Source organism: Tamandua tetradactyla, chromosome 8, assembly GCF_023851605.1.
Source record: "Tamandua tetradactyla isolate mTamTet1 chromosome 8, mTamTet1.pri, whole genome shotgun sequence".
Lineage (NCBI taxonomy): Eukaryota > Metazoa > Chordata > Mammalia > Pilosa > Myrmecophagidae > Tamandua > Tamandua tetradactyla.
Genome location: NC_135334.1, coordinates 82,554,594 through 82,578,516, shown reverse-complemented (window position 1 = coordinate 82,578,516; position 23,923 = coordinate 82,554,594). Strand labels below are relative to the sequence as shown.

General features: G+C 41.8%; 1 protein-coding gene across 20 annotated transcripts in view; it reads left to right on the top strand.

Moving 5' to 3' along the window:
• The window catches only part of STK33 (serine/threonine kinase 33), a 401,742-nt gene that overhangs the window by 321,981 nt on the left and 55,838 nt on the right, over positions 1 to 23,923 (top strand). For 15 of the 20 annotated variants that reach the window (XM_077113891.1, XM_077113893.1, XM_077113896.1 and 12 more), the window contains one exon: positions 641 to 9,344. The exons of 2 other annotated variants lie outside the window; for them this stretch is intronic. In XM_077113891.1, coding sequence (XP_076970006.1) covers positions 641 to 835 — 195 coding nt within the window. In that variant the 3' untranslated portion in view covers positions 836 to 9,344. Of the gene's footprint in view, positions 1 to 640; positions 10,174 to 16,810; positions 19,646 to 23,923 lie in introns of those variants that run through there. 3 more of the 20 variants (XM_077113908.1, XM_077113913.1, XM_077113909.1) reach the window with 3 other exon arrangements.

Below are 23,923 nucleotides of genomic sequence, written 5' to 3'. Positions count from 1 at the left end.
AGTGATCACTTTTGAAGTGGGTCTAAGATCAAAATGGAGTTTACTTCCCACATGGCAGCAGAATTAGAGACCGTCTCCTCCTCTACTGTGGGGTGAGGTGACCTGAGAAAATACAGCTATTAAAATTGCTCCTCCTTGTGCTGTGCTTTATAGCCCACACCGTACTTTCAAGGCCACCCCCTCAGTTCATTCTTGTAATAAGCCCATGTGGTAAATACACAAATATTTGTTTCCCCGTTTAACAGTGAGGAAACTGAAACTCGAAGAGGTCTACAGACCTGCCCAAGTAGTGGGATTAAATTAGGATCCAGTCCTTGGAATCAGGGCAAGGACAACAGTGAGAATATGAGGGGTAGGCCACATGCAATCACTTTGTACTCAGGTTAGAAAGAATGATCATGCTGTACTTGTTAGGATATTTGTATAAATGTCAAAGCTTGTCTAGAAATATGTAAAGATAAATGAGATAAATACAATTATGTCCAAGTGGACTTCCCTATGCAAATATTATCAGACATTTACTTTAATTTTACATGGCAGAGGATTTGAAACTGGATATTTAAAAATTTCTTGCTTCCTTGAATTGCTGTATATTGCTTTGTGCCTAAAAATTCATCCAGCCCTTCTCTTTTATTTCTAGCCCACTGCTTGTGAAAGTAAGAAGGCAAACATGGACAGTTTGGACACACACTCTTCAAGTTTAAAATCTAGCAAACTCCTTCCAGTTGAACTCAGTGAAGAATCAGAGGACTCCCCTGTGACTTCTAGCCACGGAATAGCAACCAAATGCACTACTAAATCCATTGCCCTGCCTAGAACCAAAAAAAACCTCTAAGGCTTTCTCCAGTGCTAAACAGTACAGAAATAAAACTGCTCTTTCTAGTTCTTAAATATGGGTATAGGAAAGGGAAAAGGACAGAACTATGCCAAGCTTTTAGCCTTTAAGCTCCACTGAGCCCTGCCATCTGTTTGCATCAATTTAAAATTGAAGCTAGTTATCTCCAAAGCAGCATGAATTGATGTTAAAGGATGGTCATCAATAGGCTTGATGACTGGTCATGGCTGAAATCAACTTAAGATGTATGCAAAAGCTGTTTAGATGGGTATTTGCCCTCAAAGTAGCAAGGCCAGTTGGGAAAGCTTGCTCAGTTTTACTTCAAATTCTTATATTTAGTCATAGTTATTTATAGGGGAAAATGAATGGCCAAATATGGTAATGGAAGTTCCAAATAATTACGTGCAGTCTGCGCTACAACACTTTGTTAGGAAATTGCTAATAAACATGCCATAGGTATTACAGCAGAAGTGCTTCAGTCATTCACATGTGTTCTTGTGGTTTTAGGTTGCTATAAATTACTTAAGACAACTTATTTTAAACTTATAGGAGAGACATTAAGTACTTGCTATTAACTTGCTGCTAAATTCCCAGTCTACTGACTGAGTCAATAAAAATTAGATTTTGTCCAATCAGGTTAGCTCTTATAATACAAGAGGTGAATATAAAAAGGTTTTCTAAGCCATTATGCAAATTATGAACATGGTTTCCTGTTGCAAAGGTAGGCATCCATCTTTGGGGAAGTCATGAGGCTGGATGCAGAGGAGAATAAATCATCACTTTTGTATTATGGGTATCTATTGTCTACATGGACAGATAATTTTGTCATTTGAGGTCAAATTGGGTGAATAGATGCTTCCTTTAACCTCCCAAACAAATTATAAAGGAACAATTTTCAGTTGCTTTTTCTTTTATAAAATAGTAACATAATTTCATTTCAAGCCCCTGCTGGATGTTAGGTCTCCAAAATGATCCAGAACTGTCAACTGAACATTTTTTAGTTTTATATAAATCCACTCATTGCCTAAAGTTAATAGACATGCTTCTTTACTTGAAGTTAATTTAGAAGATACCATTGTAGTTTTGATGGGTTAAAGATAGTATGACATGACTGCCCTATCTGAATGGTTCTGTCAGTGTTTTCTTAGTGCTTTCAGTGTGCTTCCGTTGGGGTGTCCTGCCAGCCAAAGTATATCTACTTTTTATTTGCTTAACTTTTTTTAATGTGAAATATATATACAAAAAAAAGCAATAAATTTCAAAATACATTTTAACAAGTAGTTATACAACAGATTTCAATGTTTGGTATGGGTTACAGTTCTGCAATTTCAGATTTTTTCTTCCAACTGCTCTAAGACACTGGAGACTAAAAAGAAATATCAATGTAATGATTCAGTAGTCCTACTCATTTGTTAAATCCTAACTTCTCTGCTGTAACTGCTCCTGCTTTTATCCTTCTCCCACTCTTTAGGGATATTTGGGTTATGCCCATTCTAACTTTTGTCATGTTGAAAACAATATTGACAATATGAAATGTGATAGAGCTGGTTGATGTTCTTAGGGAGATTGGCACCCCTGAGTTTCAGGATTTTTCTGGCCTGGGAACCATCTGAAGGTAGGTTTTAAGTTTTTGAACAGTAAACTTAGTGCATTAAATTTTTGTAGGATCTCAGAGCCCTGAGTATTCTTTAGGATTAACAGGAATGATGTTGGTTGTAGTTTGGCAAACCAAGGCTATTAGCAATATCTAGCTGAAGCTTGCATAAGAGTAGCCTCCAGAATAGCCTCTCAACTCTATTTTAACTCTCCTAGCTACTCATACATTATTTTGTTAAATTTCTTTTCCCCTTTTTGGTCAGGAAGGCATTATAAATCCCAGAGTCAGGCTCATCCCTGGGAGTCATGTCCCACTTTGGCAGGGAGACTCACAGGGAAGGGTAGTTATTTTATTTGAAGAGTTGGGCTTAGAGAGAGAGAGGCCACATCTGAGCAACAAAAAAGGTTCTCTGGAAGTAACTCTTAGGCGTAATTATAGGTAGGCTTAGCTTCTTCACTACAGAACTATATTGGCTCAACTTTTATTTTAAAAGTAAAGTTGACCTAGCTTCTTCAAAGTCTTTCTCCCTTCCTGTTTACTTCCAGTCCCATCAAATCATCCGGCAGTCTGTAAACCATCTTCTTTGCTTTAAGCATTCTCTCAGGGTTTAGTGAGCAGATCTCTGAAGGGCATGTTCTATTCACCTGGTTAGAAAGTTTAGTAGAAAGAAAATTCTTTCCCAACATACTCCAGGAAGCAGAGATAAGTGCTGCAGTCTTTTCATCTCTTCCAGGAAAACACCCTGGAGAAGCAGGGACCTAGTACCTAGGGAGAGCTGGTGGCTGCCCTCCTTGCACAAAAGCCAATTTGACAGAGGCTTTGATTCTGCCCAGTCCTTGGGACTGAAATTGAAGATTGCTTACATTCAAAATGCTCCTTCACAGCAATGTTTCTTTTTAAGAGTAGAGGATTCTGTTATTAAATTGAGTGCCATCCAAACTCTCCATTTTCTTGTGTTCCTGAATTAGTGACTCTGCTCATTAAAGTTGAGCTAAGGTCCAGAATTAACCACTTACTGAAAGGTGAGTCATTTTATAATGTTTTAGTGTACCTGCACCCTTTCTCACCGCGCACCCAAGCAAGGACAACTGTCCTTCCTACCAAAAGATGCATTCTGTTAGCCTTCCTCAGCCTAGACCTTCAGTTTATTTGTGTAGTCATTTTGATAGAGTGATGGCTTACTCTAGAGAGAATTTCCATGTTATTTTCATTTGTTATTTAATTCTATGGAATACACTTGGACCAGGCCATGTCTAAACTCCATTTTCCAACTGTTGTGCCTTTTTAATATCTGGGGATATATGGCCTTGTTTTCCCTGTTTGCTCCCATGGCTGTGAAAAAGTAGCTCTTCCATTTCAGATTGCTTTCAGTGACTGATAGGCCAACTACAAGGCCTATCAGTAACAACCACTCTGACCCTTCCTGCTCTTCACAGCACGGGGATTTGGGCTTTGCTATGACCTGGGAAAATATGCTCTGTCTAGGAAAGTGCAGATTGGGTGTTATTTCCGAGGAATGTGAGCACTGATTGTTTTAATTTCCTTGGCTGCTCAAGCAAATACCATGTGTGCTGGTTTGAAAGGATGTATGTCCCCTAGAAAAGCCATGTTTTAATCAAAATCCCATTTCATAAAGCAGAATAATCCCTATTCAATACTGTATGTTTGAAACTGTAATCAGATCATCTCCCTGAAGATGTGATTTAGTCAAGAGTGGTTGTTAAGCTGGATTAGGTGACGGCATGTCTCCACCCATTGGGGTGGGTCTTGATAAGTTTCTGGAGTCCTATAAAAGAGGAAACATTTTGGAGAATAAGAGATTCAGAGAGAGTAGAGAAGAACGACATAGTCACGAGAAGCAGAGAGTCCACAAGCCAGTGACCTTTGGAGATGAAGAAGGAAAACACCTCCCAGGGAGCTTCATGAAACAGGAAGCCAGGAGAGAAAGCTGGCAGATGATGCCTTGCTTCCCATGTGCCCTTCCAGCCAAGAGAGAAACCGTGACTGTGTTCACCATGTGTCTTCTCAGATGCAAGATAGACCCTGAACTTCATCGGCCTTCTTGAACCAAGATATCTTTTCCTGGATACCTTTGATTGGACATTTCTATAGACTTGTTGTAATTGGGACATTATCTCGGCTTTAGAACTGTAAACTAGTAACTCATTAAATTCCCCCTTTTAAAAGCCATTCTGTTTCTGGTTATATTGCATTCCGGCAGCTAGCAAACTAGTACACCATGTAATAATTCGATGTAAACAATGGAAATTTATTTGTTCACAGTTTTGACATTAAGAAAAAAGTCCAAATCAAGGCATCATCAAGGCAATCCTTTCTCTCCAAAGTCTGTGGCATTCTGGGCCTGGCTGCTGGCAGTCCTTGGTCCTTAGCTTGTCACATGACAAGGCACATGACAACCTCTACTGGCCTTTCAGTTCTCTTCCTGGTTCCATTGAGTTCAGCCTCTGGCTGCTCATTCAGTGTTTTTTTCTCTGTCTGAATTTAATTCCACTTATAAAGGACTCTAAGGACTCCACTTATAAGGACTAAGACCCATTCTGATTGAGGTGGGCCACACCTTAACTGAATAACTTCATCAAACAGTGCTACTTACAGATGTATTACGTTTAAGAACACACTTTTCTCGTGATACATCCAGTTTCAAACCACCACACTGATCGATATTCTCACTTTAATAACAGATAAGTCAAGGCAGGGGGAATATGATAAAAGAAATAAAATCAGGCTAGGACTGGGGATAAGGTTAGCTGAGGGGGAAAGAAGATTAAGTCAAAGAGGGGCTTAAATCCAAGAAGAAAGGAAAAGGAATGGAGCAGAGGGAACAAAATGAAAATAAAATATAATTAATAAGGAAAATTAATGGGATGGCAAACATGGTTGTGCCAAACCTGGAAGCAGGAGTTGAAGAAGAGAAGCACTGCTCTCAAAGTCCATTGCTCCAGATCACTCTGACGTGCAGTCAGCCACTTCGTGTAGCCTGTATACAAGCAAACCAAGGTAAAGGCACAGGCTGAAGAAACATAGACTCAGAGAAATGAAATCCGAGAGAGGATGTACTTTTAAGAGTTGGCCACAGAATAGTCTACTTTTCAAATAGGAATGCTTGGTGTTGAGGGGGAAGAAGGAGAAAACAAAACATTTTGTGCTTAGTCCTGGAATGTTTTGTTTAAATGATTCTATTTGACTCTAAAATGTAAGTTCCAGATCAGACAGATCAAAAGCTGAGAGTCTTGAAAATGAAGCTTTTCAAATTCCAGCCCTGCTGTTGGAATACAGAATAAAGGCTTTGTTCAAACATGCATTCCCAGCAGTAAGCAGAGCTTTGAAATTGGCCACATATTGTACCCCATTAATGGCTGTGCTTGGCTGGAGACCAAGAAGCTGTGGCCTTTGGAAAATGACGCTGTGTTGGATATTTTCTTTCTGCCCCATCCAGATCCACTCTTTGCCCTTCTCTGCCCTTTCTGTGCCGGAAAAGGCTGGTCTTTAGTGACTGAATTAACAGGCTCCTTTGGTCTCTTGATTTGTTTGGATTTGGTCAAGGGGAGACAAAAGGAGGTTAGAGGGTGGGGAAGTGAGGTCTAAATGTTTATTGCCCTAGTTCCTTCCATGCTGGGCTACTGGGAATTAGCTGCCTTCTCCTATTGGCCACAGCTCCTGCCTGTCAGCCAGTCTTTTCTTATAGCTATACTCTTGCCCTTCAACCAAGACCAGGGACTATTGCCCTAGCATACTGTGTCTTCCTTTGCAGGTTTGCCTAAACTCTCTCAGTAGTTACAAATACTCTCTTACTTAAACTCTTAACTACCCCATTTGAGTGTACCATCTGTTTCCTGCTGGGACCCAAACTATCCAGACTTGATCCTGGTCAGTTCTGTATCAGTCTTGACTGGGGTAGTTTTGTCTGATTGCCAATCCTACCAAATAACAGTAAGATGAAGTGCAAAGAACCTAACTGAATTCTTCCTTAATAAATCTGAGACATAACCAGGCATGGAGGTGGCAGGGGAAATATTCCTGATGTTGAGAAATAAGCCAAACAAGGTAAATGTAGCATTGCCAAAATGAATCTGAAATCTTGAATTGTCTAGACCCAGAGGTTTGCATTTAGGTCTTATATTCCAACTGTGGCCTTTGAGAACCAAAAGGAAACAAAGCCTTACTTGTAACAGCCAAGAAGACCTACTGGCATGTAAGAGGAACTGCCCATCATCTTTCTGGCCGTGGACATTAAGGCTTTTTGGAGGCTTTCAGTGGAACCTTTGGTGCCCAAAAACTATAGGCAACTTGAAGACAAGACATTTCCCTGTGTTTCATCTACAAACATTAAACACTTTAAAAAATAAATATTTTTAAGTAAAATTTTCGCTATTCAAAAAATGTCACATAGTTCAATTTTATTCTTCAGGATCCTGTAGTTTCTGAGTGAGCTGGCTTAGAATTGATTCCAAGTACATTGTCATCACTTAATTCTCATTGGTGAGTCAATTTTCTTCAAAGGAAGGCCATATTCAGTGTTTGTCTTACATTTTTGTGACTCCCTTTCTTAGCTACTAGTACTGTCATCTAAACTGTTCTTTGTCAACTCGCCACAATTCCCTAAATTATCTAGGGGAACCTTCAGCAGGATTGATGGAGTTCCTACCACTTCCCCATTTGCTCACTTCAAGCAGCAACACACAGTTGACAGTAGAACATTGAAAGGATTGATAAGGCCATTGCACTGTGACCAGTAGATATCTAAGGGACCTCTCCTTCCTGTGCCTGGTGCCATCCCAGAAGTTCTTAGCTGATGCATTGAACATCAGGTAAAGATTTCAGAGGGCTTCCTCTAAAACATTCAGTGATACCTAGCCTTGTCTCCTGAGGACAAGAATTGCAGATGTAGTGTAAGCCCCTTCCCATACAGACTTTTGATTATCCCTCTCCCAACAGAACTGCATCTTCAAACCATATTATTGGTACAGAGGTTGCATAAATATCCCTATTCTTGGGGGCACCCAAGACACAATTTTTGATGCTCTTGCCTGCATAGAGCTCTGCAGACAAAGTCCTGAAACCAAGCTATTGTTTAGGGAAAAATGCCCTCATCAGCACAGAAAGTTTTTCTCCACCCCCCAGGTGCAATTGCAGGATTCTGTGAGTCAGCATTTCTAGTCTAACCAAAGGGGAAGGCAGAAAAATTGACACCTCCCCAGATCCTGAAGGAAAAGTCCTTGTGTGAAGGTGGCAATCAGTATTTGCTGGCCCAATCCCTGGTTGATACTGAGTTTACTAGAAATCAAAGTTCCCTGGTAAGCTGGTTTGAACTATGTTAGTGGAAAGGATCTCTGTCTTTTAATTAAAGCCCCTCTTCAGGATCACAATGTGATAATAGTAGCAACACTGATATATAACATACCACATTGCTAGACACAGTCCTTAGCACTTTTAATTAATTCTTTTAATACTTACAATAGCCTTATGAAGTAGATGCTGTTGTCTCTACAGAGAAAGAAATCCAGGCACAGAGAGGTTAAGAAACTTGTCCACAGTCACATAGCTGAGAAGAAGTAGAATCAGGATTTGAACTTGTCTGCTCAGCTCAAGTGTGTTACTGTTCACTACATGCCTCTCAAGACTTTTTAAGGTTTGGCCCCCTCTTGTTTAGGCCCAAGACTGCTATAAAGTTTGATCCCAAATTTCCAAAAGACCAACTGGCTTATGAACACCTTCTGTCTTCCCAGAGAGAGCCTAGAGTGGTAGTTCTGACAAGTTTGGGGCTTGAGCCTTCAGAAGGGAGTGGTATTATTTCACATGCTGATAAATTTGAGTAAAATCCAACCACATCATACCAGGAAGAGCTGCATTCTGAAGGACTTTGCATGATAAATTCTGAATGCTTTAACTGGTCATTGTCAGAAGTGTCTTTTAGAAGCCTTTGAATATGTTTTTGACCAAAGAGAGAAAAGAAGCTTTGTTGTCTCCTCAGGTATTCAAGTGGACAGAATCCTTTCTGTACAGATAGATAAATTGATGCTTACTGGGAGCAAAGTTTTATAATTTCCATCACAGGGCAGTTGGGGGTTAAGAACCACTATAATGTTTCAATTTCCCATATTTCTTCAACAGGTTAGCTTGTATATTTGTATAGCTGAAAATACAGAGTTCATAAGTCAGCTACTGGAGCATTTTTCTATCTCAGTTGTCCTGCATACCTCTTGCTTTTGCCGTTGTTTACTATTTGGGGGGTAATGTAAGGTGGGGTGATGTCATTTCTCTATCATATTGACAGCGTCCTGGTTCAAGGAACATAGACTATTCTGTAGGCTCAGCCAATTCTGTGGTGGGGATGGGGGAAGCTTCTGCTTTTGTGTGAAGCCAGCAGCCAAGGATGGCACCTCCTCCCAGGCTGCCAATCTCTCAGTCTGCCTCTGCCTGCTACTTGGTACTGGTAGAAGAGAGGGTTGTTACAAAGGATCCTCATTTGTTGTTACAAAGGAACTGTAGGAGGAAAGACTTTTTAGTGGTAAAGTTTTTACAACCCATTTAATTCTTTTTTCTACAAGAGTTGTTTTTCCTCCAGAAGCAGTTACCTGGTTGTAACTTGACTCCATTTCTCCCACCAGTATAGAACTTAGCTGTGAGACCTTAGTCTCTTCACTTAAGTTTCATACCAACTTTCAGCTCACAAATTATTTTTTGTACCAGCCCCTGACCATGAAATATCATCATGTATCCCACCCCACAAAAAATCTTGGTAGAAATGTCTTACCTTCAGTAGGTACTTCTTGCTTGGGAGGGGAAAAGCAGTCTAGCCACTGCTGAAGTCCATTTCTTCATCCAAAATGACCGGCTCCATATACTGTGGCACCAGCATGAAGGACAAAGAGTTAAACAAAGAACATTAGCTAAATAGAATTAGATTGAGAGACTTAGTCATTCATTTGACAAGTATTTATTGACCATCTACTGTATGCCAGACAATGTCGTGGTCAATGTACATAAAATGGTGTGAAAGACAGTTAATTGCCCTTAAGGAGCTTGTTGTCTTGAGGGTAGAAAGAAGTGACAATAACAAGCTATACAAATATGTAAAATAATTGTGTTTTGTGGTTAGAGCTAAGAAAGAAATATGTAGGGAACTATAATAGAAAGTAACAGAGCAGGAGCCTTCTTGGGAGAGTCTTTCTGAAGAAGTTTGAAGGCTAAAGTGAAGACAGTCATGGGAAGAGTCAGGAGAAGAATGTTTTAGGTTTAGGGAACAAAGAAAGAGCTTGGTGGGTTTCAGGACTTGGTTCAAAGGCTAGGATGATGAAAAAAAGAGAAGCATGGGTCAGGCCCTATAATACCTTGGGGGCCTTGGGAAGGAACCTATTCATTCTAAATGCAGTGGAAAGCCACCGACAGGCTTTAAGCTGGAGAAGGACATCTCAGTATGTGTCTCAAGGATAACTCTGCCTTCTCTGTAAGGAATGACTTGAAGTGGGGCAAAAGGGGAAGCAGGTAGATTCGTCAGAGAATATTGCTGTAAAACAGTAGAGAAAAATTGGATGGATAGGAAATATATTCTGGACCCCTACCTCATACTATATACAAAAGTCAACTCAAAACGATCAAAGAGATGACTTCTGGAGAAGATGGCGGCTTAGTAAGACGCGCGGGTCTTAGTTCCTCCTCCAGAAAAGCAACTAAAGAAAGAGAAACAATACGAAACAGCTCCCGGAGTCACGACAGAGACCAAAAAGACAGCGTACCCCATTCTGGAATGGCTGAACGGGCAGGGAGAATCCACTGCGGTGAGATACCCGAGGAGCGCATATTTTCCTGGCCGGGGCGGCTGGCGACTGGGGTCCCCTCCACGCACGTGGATCCCCGGTCTGACTGGGAACATTGGATAGCGGGGCCCTCCCGTCACGCTTGGCATCTCGGGCCAGCTGGGCAATTTGGACCGGCACTCCCCCAAGCCGCGGCGGCCAGCGACCCCCGCCTCCACGCGCAGTTTTCCGGGCCGACTGCCCCGCAGACAGACAACCGCCACGAGCGCCACCTCCCGGGCAGGAAAAGAAAAACAGAGCCCAGAGATTCCACAGAAAAACCTTTCAACCAGCTGGGTCCCACACCCAGGGAAATCTGATCAAATGCCCAGACACCAGCAGAAAATAATGGATGATGCTCGGAAAATTGAAGATATGGCCCAGTCAAAGGAACAAACCAATAGTTCAAATGAGATACAGGAGCAGAGACAACTAATGCTGAATATACGAACAGAAATGGAAAAACTCTTCAAAAACCAAATCAATAAATTGAGGGAGGACATGAAGAAGACATGGGCTGAACAAAAAGAAGAAATAGAAAGTCTGAAAAAACAAATCACACAACTTATGGGAGTGAAGGACAAAGAAGAAAAAATGGAAAAAACAATGGATACCTACAATGGTAGATCTAAAGAGACAGAAGCTACAATTAGTGAACTGGAGGATGGAACATCTGAATTCCAAAAAGAAACAGAAACTATAGGGAAAAGAATGGAAAAACTTGAGCAGGGAATCAGGGAACTGAATGACAATATGAAGCACACAAATATACGTGTTGTGGGTGTCCCAGAAGGAGAAGAGAAGGGAAAAGGAGGAGAAAAACTAATGGAAGAAATTATCACTGAAAATTTCCCAACTCTTATGAAAGACCTAAAATTACAGATCCAAGAAGTGCAGCGCACCCCAAAGAGAATAGACCCAAATAGGCGTTCTCCAAGACATTTACTAGTTAGAATGTCAGAGGTCAAAGAGAAAGAGAGGATCTTGAAAGCAGCAAGAGAAAAACAATCTGTCACATACAAGGGAAACCCAATAAGACTATGTGTAGATTTCTCAGCAGAAACCATGGAAGCTAGAAGACAGTGGGATGATATATTTAAATTACTAAAAGAGAAAAACTGCCAACCAAGACTCCTATATCCAGCAAAATTGTCCTTCAAAAATGAAGGAGAAATTAAAACATTTATAGACAAAAAGTCACTGAGAGAATTTGTGACCAAGAGACCAGCTCTGCAAGAAATACTAAAGGGAGCACTAGAGTCAGATACGAAAAGACAGAAGAGAGAGGTATGGAGTAAAGTGTAGAAAGAAGGAAAATCAGATATGATATATATATAATACAAAAACCAAAATGGTAGAGGAAAATATTATCCTAACAGTAATAACACTAAAAGTTAATGGACTGAATTTCCCAATCAAAAGACATAGAATGGCAGAATGGATTACGACCCAGCAATACCACTGCTAGGTATCTACTCAAAGGACTTAAGGGCAAAGACACAGACGGACATTTGCACACCAGTGTTTATAGCAGCATTATCTACAATTGCAAAGAGATGGAAACAGCCAAAATGTCCATCAACAGACGAGTGGCTAAACAAACTGTGGCGTATACCTACGATGGAATATTATGCAGCTTTAAGACAGACTAAACTTATGAAGCATGTAACAACATGGATGGACCTAGAGAACATTATGCTGAGTGAGTCTAGCCCAAAACTAAAGGACAAATACTGTAAGGTCCCACTGATGTGAACCGACATTCGAGAATCAGCTTGGAATATATCATTGGTAACAGAGACCAGCAGGAGTTAGAAACAGGGTAAGATAATGGGTAATTGGAGCTGAAGGGATACAGACTGTGCCACAGGACTAGATACAAAAACTCAAAAATGGACAGCACAATAATACCTAAGTGTAATGTAACTAGGTTGGAACACTGAATGAAGCTGCACCTGAAATATGGTTTTTTGTTTGTTTGTGTGTTTGTATCTTTTGTTTTTATTTTTTTCTTTTTCCTTTTTATATATATATTTTTTATTAGTATTATTATTTTAATTATCTTCTCTGTATTAACATTCTATTTCTTTTTCTGCTGTTTTGCTAGTTCTTTTCCTAAATCGATGCAAATGTACTAAGAAATGATGATCACACATCTATGTGATGATACTAAGAATTACTGAGTGCATGTGTAGAATGGAATGATTTCTAAATGTTGTGTTAATTTCTTTTCTTTTTTTGATTAATAAAAAAAATTTTTTTAAAAATTAAGTTGTAAAAAAAAAAAACAATCAAAGACCTACATATAAGAACCAGAACTATAAAACTCCTAGAAGAAAACATAGGGAAGAATCTTCGGGACCTTGTGTTAGGTGATGGTTTCTTAGACTTTACACCAAACATGAACAACAGATGAAAAAATAGATAAATGTGACTTCATCAAACTTAATTTTTGTGCATCAAAAGTCTTTATCATGAAAGTAAATGGAAAACAAACAATTGGAGAAAATACTTGGAAACTACCTAGCCTGTAAGGGTTACTGAATATATAAAGAAATCCTACAACTCAACCACAAAAAGATAAAACAGCCCAATTTTAAAATGAGCCCAAGAACTTGAATAGACATTTCTCCAAAGAAGATACACAAATGGAAAAAGCACAGGAATAGATAGATAGTCAACATCATTAGCCAGAATAAAATGCCACAGTGGGAAAGAGTATGGTAGTTCCTCAGAAAGTATAGAATTACCATGTGACCCTGCAATTCCACTTTTAGATATATATCCAAAAGAATTGAAAGCCAAGGATTTGAACAGATATTTGCACACTGATGTTCATAGTGACATTATTCACGATTACCAAAAGATGGAAGCAACCCAAGTGTCTATCAGATGATAACTAGATAAACAACATGTGGTACATGTATAAAGGAATGAAGTTCTGATACATGTGACAACATGGATGAACCTTAAAGAGATCAAGTTGAGTGAAATAAGCCCAGACACAAAAGGACAAATATGATCTTACTGACATGAATTAGTTAGAATAAGCAAATTCATAGAGTTAGAAACTAGAATATAGGTTACGAGGAACCAGGGAGAGGTAGGGAATGGGGATTTAATGCTTAAATTGTACACAGTTTGTATTTGGGGTGGTGGTAGCACAACATTATGCACATAATTAAGAGCCCTGAATTATATATTTGAATGTGGTTAAAAGGGGAAATTTTAGATTGTATATATGTTACTATAATTATATATATTTATGTAAACATATATGAACATATATATTATGTAAACATATATAAACACAGATCTGTACAGCACAAACAAGGAGCCCTTATGTAAACCAAGGACTATAGTTAATAATACTATATATTATAAATATACTATACTGTATGTTCATAACTGTAACAAATATACCACACTAATGCAAGACATTATTTATTTATTTATTTAACATGGGCAGGCACTGGGAATCAAATCCAGGTCTCCAGCATGGCAGGAGAGAATTCTGCCTACTGAGCCACCGTGGTCTGCCCAATGCAAGACATTATTAATAGGAGATATATGGGAACTCTATTTTCTGCAAGATTTTTACAACTTCTCTAATTTATAAAAAAAAAAAAAAAAGGAAAAATTGATAGGACCCAGTGATGAACTAGGTGTGAGGAGTGAAGAAAAGTGTTTCAGGGGGTGGGGTGGGGGTGATGAGATCAAGAATAACTTTTGGCTTTAATAAACAATGACGGCGGTTTTACTTACTAGGAAAAACCAAGTTGGGGGTTGGGCAATGCCATTTGGTCATAAGTTTGAAATGCCTATCAGAACTCAAAGTAGAGATGGCTGCTGGAGATGGATTTTTAAAGGCTGGTGTAGATTAAGGAGAATAGAGAGGATAGAAAAGGAACCTAGATGGGGAAGGATGTTGTGCTAGTTTGAAAATATTGTATACCCCAGAAAAGGTATGTCCTTTAATCCTGATTCAATATTGTAGGGTGGAAACCATTTTGATTAGATTATCTCCCCAAAGATGTGGCGTGCCCAATTGTGGGTGTGGCTTTTTGGTTAGATGGGAATGTGACTCTGCCCATTTAAGATGTGTCTTGATTAGTTTGCTGGAGTCCTTTAAAGGGGGAAGCATTTTGGAGAAACCTCAGATGCAGAGGCTTAGAGAACAGTTGCTTCAGAGCAGACAGAGGCATGGATGTTTGGAGATGCTTGGAGTGCCAACAGAAAGCAAATGCCTAGACACAGACAGAACCCCACAGATGTCACCATGTGCCTTACCATGAGACACTAAACAAGCCAGAACGCAGAGTTGTGTCCCAGAGGAGCTAAGTGAAGGGCTACAGATGCTTAGAGAGGAAACCACAGGAACCAGAGGCTGAAAGCACCAGAACCCAGGAGCAAGGGACCAGCAGATGCCAGCCACGTGCCTTCCCAGCTGATACAGGTGTTCCAGGTGGCATCAGCTTTTCTTGAGTGAAGGTGACCTCTTATTGGTGCCTTAATTTGGACATTTTCACAGCCTTAGGACTGTAAACTTGTTATTTATTAATTTCCCTTTATAAAAGCTATTCCATTTCTGGTATATTACATTTTGGTAGCTTTAGCAAATTAATGCAGATGTGAAGAGTGACTGAGAGTTAATAGTGAAGTTGTGTACAACAGTTTATAGACACCTGACAGGACTCATAGTACCCAGGGTCACAGGGAGACCTAGGCATCAAGGCACCATCTTGGTCCACACAGCAGTTGTGTCTCCCTCACTCAAGGACTGAAAAGTGACTATGTTTTGTCAAAAACAAGGATGAGAATGGAGAGAGAAATGTTACAAAATGTCATTTGGAGAGATATTCATAGGAGATATGTCCAAGCCTCCTTAGAGGCTGATTTTTCAAATCTGAATAGTAACAAGCCCTCAATAGCTAAATCAATTACACAGCTTCCTTTAACAATAAAGCAGAAAATTGTGGATCAGAATTAAGTTTGAAGAATTATGGACTATCTGAATCCTTTCTTCAGCCCAGTTCTCCCCCGGTGCAGGGACCCCACCCCCAGCATCTTTCAGTGAAATCCCACTTGCAGCTTATGATGACATACTCCCTGGGATGGGAAACCCCTACCGGACATACTAGTTCCATTCTAGGAACACTTAAGTACTAGAAAAGTCTTTATATTTACTGACATTTGTTTCTCATTGGCCTCCTGGGACTACTTAAATTCTGCTTCTTCTGCTACATCATGTCCCGTCTGGGATTTGAAGGCATTCCTCACAGTCCTGAGTCTGTTCCAGCCTAAACATTCCCACTTTTCTCAGACTCCTCCCCAGATGTGTTTCTAGTCTGTCTGGGTCTTTTTTCAAAGTGAACCCAGGCATCCAAGTGCATCCCATTGTGGTGACTTGGAGGTCAATACCCCAGAAAAACAAGTTCTTAGTCTTAAACCCTTCCTGTAGATAGGACCTTTTGATGAGGTTACTTCAGTTAAGGTGTGGCGTAACTGAATCAGGGTGGGTCTCAATCCTATTAGTGGAGGCTTTATGTGGAAGGCCACAGAGGTAGAAGCCACAGGGAACAGCCAGAAGCTAGAAGTCAACAGAACTCAGAAGAGAAGGGAGATGATGCCTCTGTGTGCTTTGCCATATGATGGAAAAATTAAGGAACCCTAAAATACTGACCTGGGAAGGAAGCAAGTCTTCTACCCTCTGAAACTGTGAGGCAATAGTTATTCCTGTTGTTAAACCAATCCATTTTATGGTTTTTTTTTTAGTAGCTGGGAAGCTAAAACACCTATCATCCCCAATCATCTGGACACCATGCATCTGTCAGTGTGGCCCATTGCATTCCCATTAGCAGATATTTTGGGGTAATCTGTTTTGAATATAACAGGACAGGGTTTAATGACAATGCGTCCCTGAAGCACATTTATTTTCCTTTCTCTGTCCTTGTGGCAGACTCCCAGTGACCACCAAAGAGCCTTTCCCTAGTGTAATCCTGCACGGAGTGACAGAGAGAAAGTTCACATACCAGGGGTTGGTCTGAGTCACAGAGCCCTGAGATTACTCCAGAAGACAGACTCATTTTACTTAAGTGTCTATCTTGCTAATTATCCACTGAGATATATGGAAAGAGAGGAAGGCACAAACTGAATCACAGGTTTGCTTGCCAGGAAATGCATTAGCAGCTTAGCTACTGCTGGGGTTTCAGTGAAAAACAGAGGAGAGGACTGGCAACCTCATACTGGACCTGCCCCCAGAGCCCTCCAAATGGGATGAGCATGAGGTGGTGTCTGTATCTGTGCGACCTGAATGTCCCCCCAGCCTCCTCCGCCAGCGCCAGAGGCACAAGTGAGGGCACATTAACATCTCTGCCTGAATTAAATGGCTCTGAGTGACATGACTAGCAGGAATTCGAGTCTTTTTTTGGGGATTCTCTCCCCAGATACCTCTTAGAATTCCCAGGGGTGCTCATACAAGTCCTTGCTCACCAGCTGCTCTCTGCCTGGAATCCAAAGTGTTTAACTTCTGATGGCCTTGCCCCTCACTTTTATTCCCAGGTCTTCCATTTCCTCAAGCTACTGTGTAGCACCTGGTGATCCAGGGACCATGGCAGCTGCTACCCAGCAAGATGCCATATGTCCAAAGTGATGAGAAGCCAAGCCCAAATCCCAGGTGTCCCACCCAGCCATGGTCCTGACAAAGAAACCTCGGCCCTCAGGTCTTCATGTACCGCTCACTGCAGGGCTGTCCCCTAATGTGGATTTCACCTGTTTGGGTGGAGTGGATGTGGCTGGGAATGTTGAGGTGTGTGTGAGGTGGGATGTTGGGGAGTGGTTCTGCCTGGAATATGTGGGGTGGGCTGTCATGGGAAATGCAGTGTATTTGGAAAGAGCATACAGATGTTCATGCCTTAGAGCTCTATCAAGCCTTCCTTGGCCTGATTCCCAGGTCTTAGAAGCTCCCCAGGTAATCCTGATATGCAACAGATATGCCTCCTGTCTGGGTCCCAAAGGGCATAATGGTATTTTGAAGACTATTTCAGAAAGTCAGGAAGCATAATGGAAAGAGTACATCTGTCCATGAGACAGCTCAGGCCATACTGTGTACCTAAAGTTTTGGGGGTGATATAATCCTCCAAAACATAGAGGCCATAAAATGACAGATAGGTTTTGGGATGTGCAGAAATAGGATCTAGCCCAACCCCAGTTATATACAGGCGCAGTGAAATGGCTGTTCTGGCACATTTGACTAGAAGCTAGGCAGGGTATTGGGCTGGAAGTGGGGCATAGTGAGCTGGCTGTTAAGTGGTCTCTCTAGAACTGCTTATTCAGAATGTCCTGTCAGGATGAATCTTCTAGGTCCTAGTGGGGGCCATGGGGACCAAGGCAGGCACAGGCTTCTATGGCTTAGGCACCCATAGTTCCTGCAGCTGTCCTCTGTCCCACCTCCCAGCAGCTGTCCCCACCTCCATTTCACTGTGGGTCAGCAGCAGGAGCCTAACCCTTAGGCATTATGGGAGGGTAGAAGGGATAGGGCAGGAAACACTTAGCTGACCTGGACCTTGAGATATCCTTTGTCATTCCTGGAGGGCTCTGGCAGTTATGGGATTTAAAATGAGATGTGTTTTAATTAGACCACTGCAGGGGTGTGTGTGTGTTTGGGATGAAGGTGAAGATTGAGCTGTCTGCAGTGCCCCCACCTAGGCAATGGGGACAACAGCAACCCCAAGACTATAGGGCTCTCTTGTCGGTCATTCTTGGTTTGTGAAGACACCATCTCTAATTTCTAGTTTTTGCTTTTGCTGTGAAGTGGCTGAAGAAAACAGAGGATTTTACAAGGTGAAAAGGGCACAGTCACATTACTGGTTTTTATTAATGGACCAAGTTAAGCAGGATATAAGACACCAAGGAGCAGAGAACTGATCCTTAGAAAACAGCTTCAGATTCTGCTTCCAGAGCCGGCCGGCAGTGGCTGCCGCCACAGAGGAGCCTTTCCTGCCCCATCAGACTGTTGGAAACTTCAAGTTTCAGGCTACACCAGGGACAGTAGGAGCCAAAGAGTGGCAGCCAGAAGATGTGATCTCACTTATTTAAGAGAAACACATAATCAAAGCCTGCTAGGACAAGGCTATATTGCAAAGACTTCTCCATTTCCAGAGATCAGAGCTGATGAATAAATAGCACAGGTGAGGTAGGGGAGTGGTGGGTGGGGGAAGAGCTCTGGAAGCTGAACTCTGCATCAAGCTTCCTGCCTTCCCCTGGTTTGTGTTGAGGATTCTAAATACCCCCTGCCTCAATACTTCAGTGAACACACGCAGGCACAACTTCTGACCCTCTGTACTATAAGGGGCAGATCTGAACTAGCCCACACACAAGTTTAGACACACACGAAATTCATATTCACTTTCTGCGCCTTCCTCCCCGGCACCCAAGTCCCCAAAGCCCCACCAAGAGCCTGCTCCAAAGTGCCTGCTCATTTGGGTGTGGCTTGATGGTGTCTGGGTTAGAACCACATCTTTGACTGTACTTGTAATTCTGGGCCTCCTTGGAAGATTCCCTGGATGGTTAGCTCTGGAAGGAAGGAGAGAAGGAAGCAAGGGGAAGCTTTCTTGAAGACCAGATGCCATTTGTCCTGATGAAAGTCTGGAAAATCTAAGTAGCCCCAAGTGCCCAGAGATCAGGCTATGTTATCCAAGCTGAATCCCCCAACTTTCCTGACAAGGGCCCCCTGAACTCTAAGGATCACCTCTGTGCTTCTACTTTTCAGGGAAAAGGAATTTGCAAATAAGTTGTGGACAACTTGCTGTTGGTAACGTGTGACTGCTTATTTACTATTAAAGAGAAGAATATAAGCTTGAACACATTATGAAACAATTCTCTGTGAACTTGAAAATAATCCACTAGTTCTATTATTTTTAACTTGAATGGCACATTGCTACTTTTTTAAGTAGCTCACAATTTTAGGAGTGCATCACCAGCACTGTTTCTTTTTGTACAAACAAGGGCAGAAGGAATGGCCAGTAGCCTCAGCTGTGTGTAGCCATAGGCTATAAATATTTCACATTTGAATCAACATGAATGCCTACCTTAAATTCTAGGTGTTGGAAAATTATACACTGAAGTATACATATTTACAGATATACTTGCTGCAAATATATGTCACTGTGTTGTAGGGTTAACTTACAATCAACTAAATCAATAATGATGATACTAAATTAATAGTAGTTTGTAGTTTAAAAGCAAGAGTAGCCGCTAATTAAAACCAAAGCCACTCAAGACAAGAAATAATGTCTCCTCAAGATCCTGCAAGTGCTAGTTTATGTGGGAGTTCTGCAACAGTGGTGAGGACAGACTTCTTAGGAGGACTTGGCATTAGAATTCTCTGTAAACTCGAAACACATTAATAAATTTAGTTTTTGTTATATGATTGAAAAAATGTTATTCATTAAAATTCCTCCATGATAGCTCTCTCCAGAGCAGCTGGCCAGTGGGAGGTTCCCAGAAGAATGCAGGAAATCACTGGAGGGGGTAGGGCCCTGCCGGGCATCAGATTTCTCTGCTTTGCTTGTGCTTGACAAGCATGGTGTCTGCAGCTACCAGAGTCAAGTTCATTCAGACATGAACTTAGTCTACCTCTTTCAGAGGAAGGCTTCAAAAGTGAAGACATGTGCTCTGCCCTCAGATGCCATTTTAATGCCCTGTGGTAGGTGACTACAAGCTGGGCCACTCAAAAGGAGGTGTTCCTGCCCAAGGCTTCTCTGGGAAGGAGGTGTGGCCTCATCATGAATGCATGATGAGCCTTCAACAAGGCTCTGTGGGGTTGTTAGAAGCAGCAACCAGCATCTGTGGTGGACTGTGTGAGGAGCCAGCCTCAAGCCCCAAAACCTGAAGCTCAAAGGAACTCTGTCCCCAGACTCTTCTTGTAAGTGCCTGTATTTCCTGCTCATTTCTAATTGGGAAGCTGAGGTCTCAAGGGTTTTCCTTACATAGTGGAGGTTTCTGATGTATGTTGGAGCCCTGGTGGGGTGGGGCTCCTAAGCATGGAGCCGTTTCCCCTACTGCTCTCTCATTCAACCCTTCTCCAGGCCCAGGACCAGCTCCAGGTCAGAAACACAGAACTTAGCCTCCACGGCTTCCCAGAGCAAGGCTCCTCTACTCTTTTGGTGGCCTGGTTGGGGTTTACAGAATTTAGCCTGAGCCCTCTTATCAAGAGGGAGCTCTTTCCTTACAGAGCAGTTTGTTCCTTGACACAATCTCAGCTATTGGAAAAGTTGTCTTCTTATTGAGCTAGAACCTTCCTCCCAAGCTTTCTCCCTACAGTCCCTCATTGGCTCCACCAATGCACACCACCTGTGCTTCCTCTGTCCCCAACCACCTGCCAGAGATCTGAAAACATCAACCATACTTCCTAAATTTATTCCAGGACAAACATCCCATTCCTTCCATAACTCTTTCCACAGCTTGTCACAGTTCATGGCTTAAACTCATCACTATACTATTCATCTCACTCTGTACCACTCAGTGGTCCCAAAGTCCCTCTTAGAACATGACCCTTGAAACTGAGCCCATTGCTCAGCCAAAGCTGAACACTGTGAGAAGGAACCAGACTTCTTGCCACTTCTCTTGGTGGCACCGTGCTCCTAAGAAAGCAGCCTGGGTACACTGGCATTTAATTCTTTTAGTCGCATCCACTTAGCCAGGAGTACTGTGAACTTTTTTCTAGCCCCCTGTTTTCACACATGGTGCCTCATCTCCTTCATCTTTAACTTTGGAGCTGACTCACATTTTTTGATCCTAAATTCAGATGTTGCATTAGTCCCAATGAGAGTTTGGTGGTCTGGACCTATTACTTCTGGCCTCGGGAATGGAGAATTTTTGTGCCTGACACCATCATTGTCTGACACTTCTCCAGACCCGGTGCCCCTCCATCAAATTAGCACACCTGATTGGATGTCTTTGGATTTTTAAAATAGCCATATTTTCTGTAAAAATTCAAATACCACCAAAAAGTACAAAAAGGAAGTAAGAAAGTCATCTGAGATTTCACCACCAAGAAGTAATAACTGTCAATATTTTGGTGACTTCACATATATCTCGGATTTCTTTCTCACACTCTCTTTCAATGACTATGATTTTTATGTAAATATCATATTGTAATACATATTAGTAACCTATTGTCTTGCTCAATCATATATACAGAAACATGTTTCCATGTCAATAAACACAGCTGTTCATCACTGTTGCTTTGTGACTGCCCAGTAGGACTGTTTGCACCATAATAGGTAATACCACATGGACAGACACAGACTGTTCATGACTCTTTTGCTGTGACGAACAGCTCTGTGATAGATTGTCTTCCACATACTGCTCTTATGTATGTGATTAGCTCCTTTCCATAAATCCCCAGATGTGAAAGGGCAGGTGTATTTCATGTCTTGATCTGACTGGGGTGGCTGGGGGTCTCCTTGGGGGCCTGGGTAAGTTTTTGTCATATCCTAAGATGAGTGGGAAGCTACTGGCATGGTTTTTATTCCCTAGGTGAAATTTTATTTTTTTCATAATTCTCATATAAAAATATCCTTTGTTCACATTTGTTAGTATATAATGATATTTAAATAAGGTCTCATCATCTATTTTGCCTTATGGATAGACATGAAATGAACATGAATGGAAACAAGACCAATTACATTGGGGCTCCTTGAGGGCAGGAACCAGGCTGTCATCAGGAGGAAGGGAAACGTAGTCACTTAGGCAGGGCTGGCACTGGAGGGGTTAATTAAGGATGGATTGAAAAATCTATAAACACCTAGAAATGACTGACATGTGCTAATTTCTTCTTTAGTATTCACAATGGTTTTCTGTTAATTAAGAAGAGAGGGAGCCCAGGGGAGAGGCAGTGAGCCAGGTATTTGTTCTGGCACTAGCAGGCTGAGCAGACTGCCTGTCCTGGGCCTTCTGGGGATAAGGGGGTAGCCAGGACACAGCCTGACCTTGAGACTGCAGGCCAGGGACAGTCTGGCCCTCAGCGAGCCTCCCTATGCAAGAGGCACCATTGCTCAAAGGACAGGTAGTGCCTTTTAGGTGTCTTATTTTTTAACTCAGGGGGCTGCTGATCCTTCAGGGGTCTTGGGACATATGAGTCCTGGCTGAGAGCTTGGGGCCTCCCATTTCCCAAAGAGTCCTTCCCACAGATTTGGATCAGGTCAGGGTGGACATCACTCAGTTGATGGAGAAAATTAGCCTGAGCTGAGGTCTCCAAAGTGGGTCTACTTTATCTGGACAGATCCTGCCCTCTGCTTCTTGGGCTGCAGTGAGTAGGGTTACAAGATGGCCACCACCCTCAGGCTCCTTCTTCCTGGTTCCCTTTCATCTTATGTACACTGCCCACTGTCCCCTCCTTCAAAGAAGCTGGAGAGCTCTAGCCCAGGTCATTCTGGATAGGGGGAACACCTGAAGACAGCCTGAATATGGACGTGTGCATGCATGTGTACTTGGATGTGTGCATGCGCCCAGTATACATGTGTGATGATGGGTGTGTGTCCATTTTCCTGTCTTCATATGCATTGTGTATATAATTGTATGTGTGCTTTTCTGTGTGTGAATGTGAGTGTATGTCTGTTCAAAGACTGTGTGCCTCTGGGCAAGCTGCTAAACATCTTCATGGCTCTTTTTCCTCATCTGTAAAATGGGAATAGTGATAGTACTCATTCCATAAGGCTGCTGTGAAGATTATATGAATATGTGTACTTAGAACATGAGAATGTTCTTAGCACACACTTAGAACTTCTTAGGCCTAGCATGCATAATAAGGGTGATAGAAGTGCTTGCTATTATTATTTCTGCTTGGGCAGCCTCTTTATCTGGGAATCCCCATCCTTCCCCTACAACTCTGTTTGGTGAACTCTTTCTCATCTTTCAAGACCCAGCTGAGGATCAAGTAGCTAACTTCCCCGAACAGCATCAGGTCCACGGCACAGAGCAAGAAGCTCTGCCCTTAGAATTTGGTCTCAAGGTCAGAACCCCAGTCCCTAAAGAATCAGAGAAGAGCCTGTGCCTTCCCTCTCCATCTCCCCCTCCATCTCTCTCTCTCTCACACACACACACACGCACACACACAGAGCAGAGGGAAGCCTCTGCTGGCCTGGGATCCTCATAGGACACACACTTATCCTCATAAGTAAACACACACCCACATGGGCATTTTTTGTGCATATCTGTAGAATATGCATATAGACACAGAATATACATTCACACGCCCACACATAATGTACATGAACACAGGAGGTATAAGTACTTTGTGTCCTCAGCTTTAACAGGCATGGGACTCACATACAAACTTTTCACAAACTAAGTGCACACAGATGTGGGCCCTATATTTTGTACAAACAATACAGAGGCATAATGTACATGCACACACTTTATATATATATATAAGGTGCAAAGATTGGACCCACACTTTGCACATATATCCCAGACCTATACTTTGTACACACAAACAGTTTGTATACACAAAACTCACACATGCACAGAATGCACACATGTGTATAACCACAGTGTATACCAGGACAGGATGAACATATTCTTCATATATAAGGCTGCACAAGAAGAATATATACACACTTGTGCACACACAAACTCACACTCACACTCACATAGTGCAGTTCCAAATGC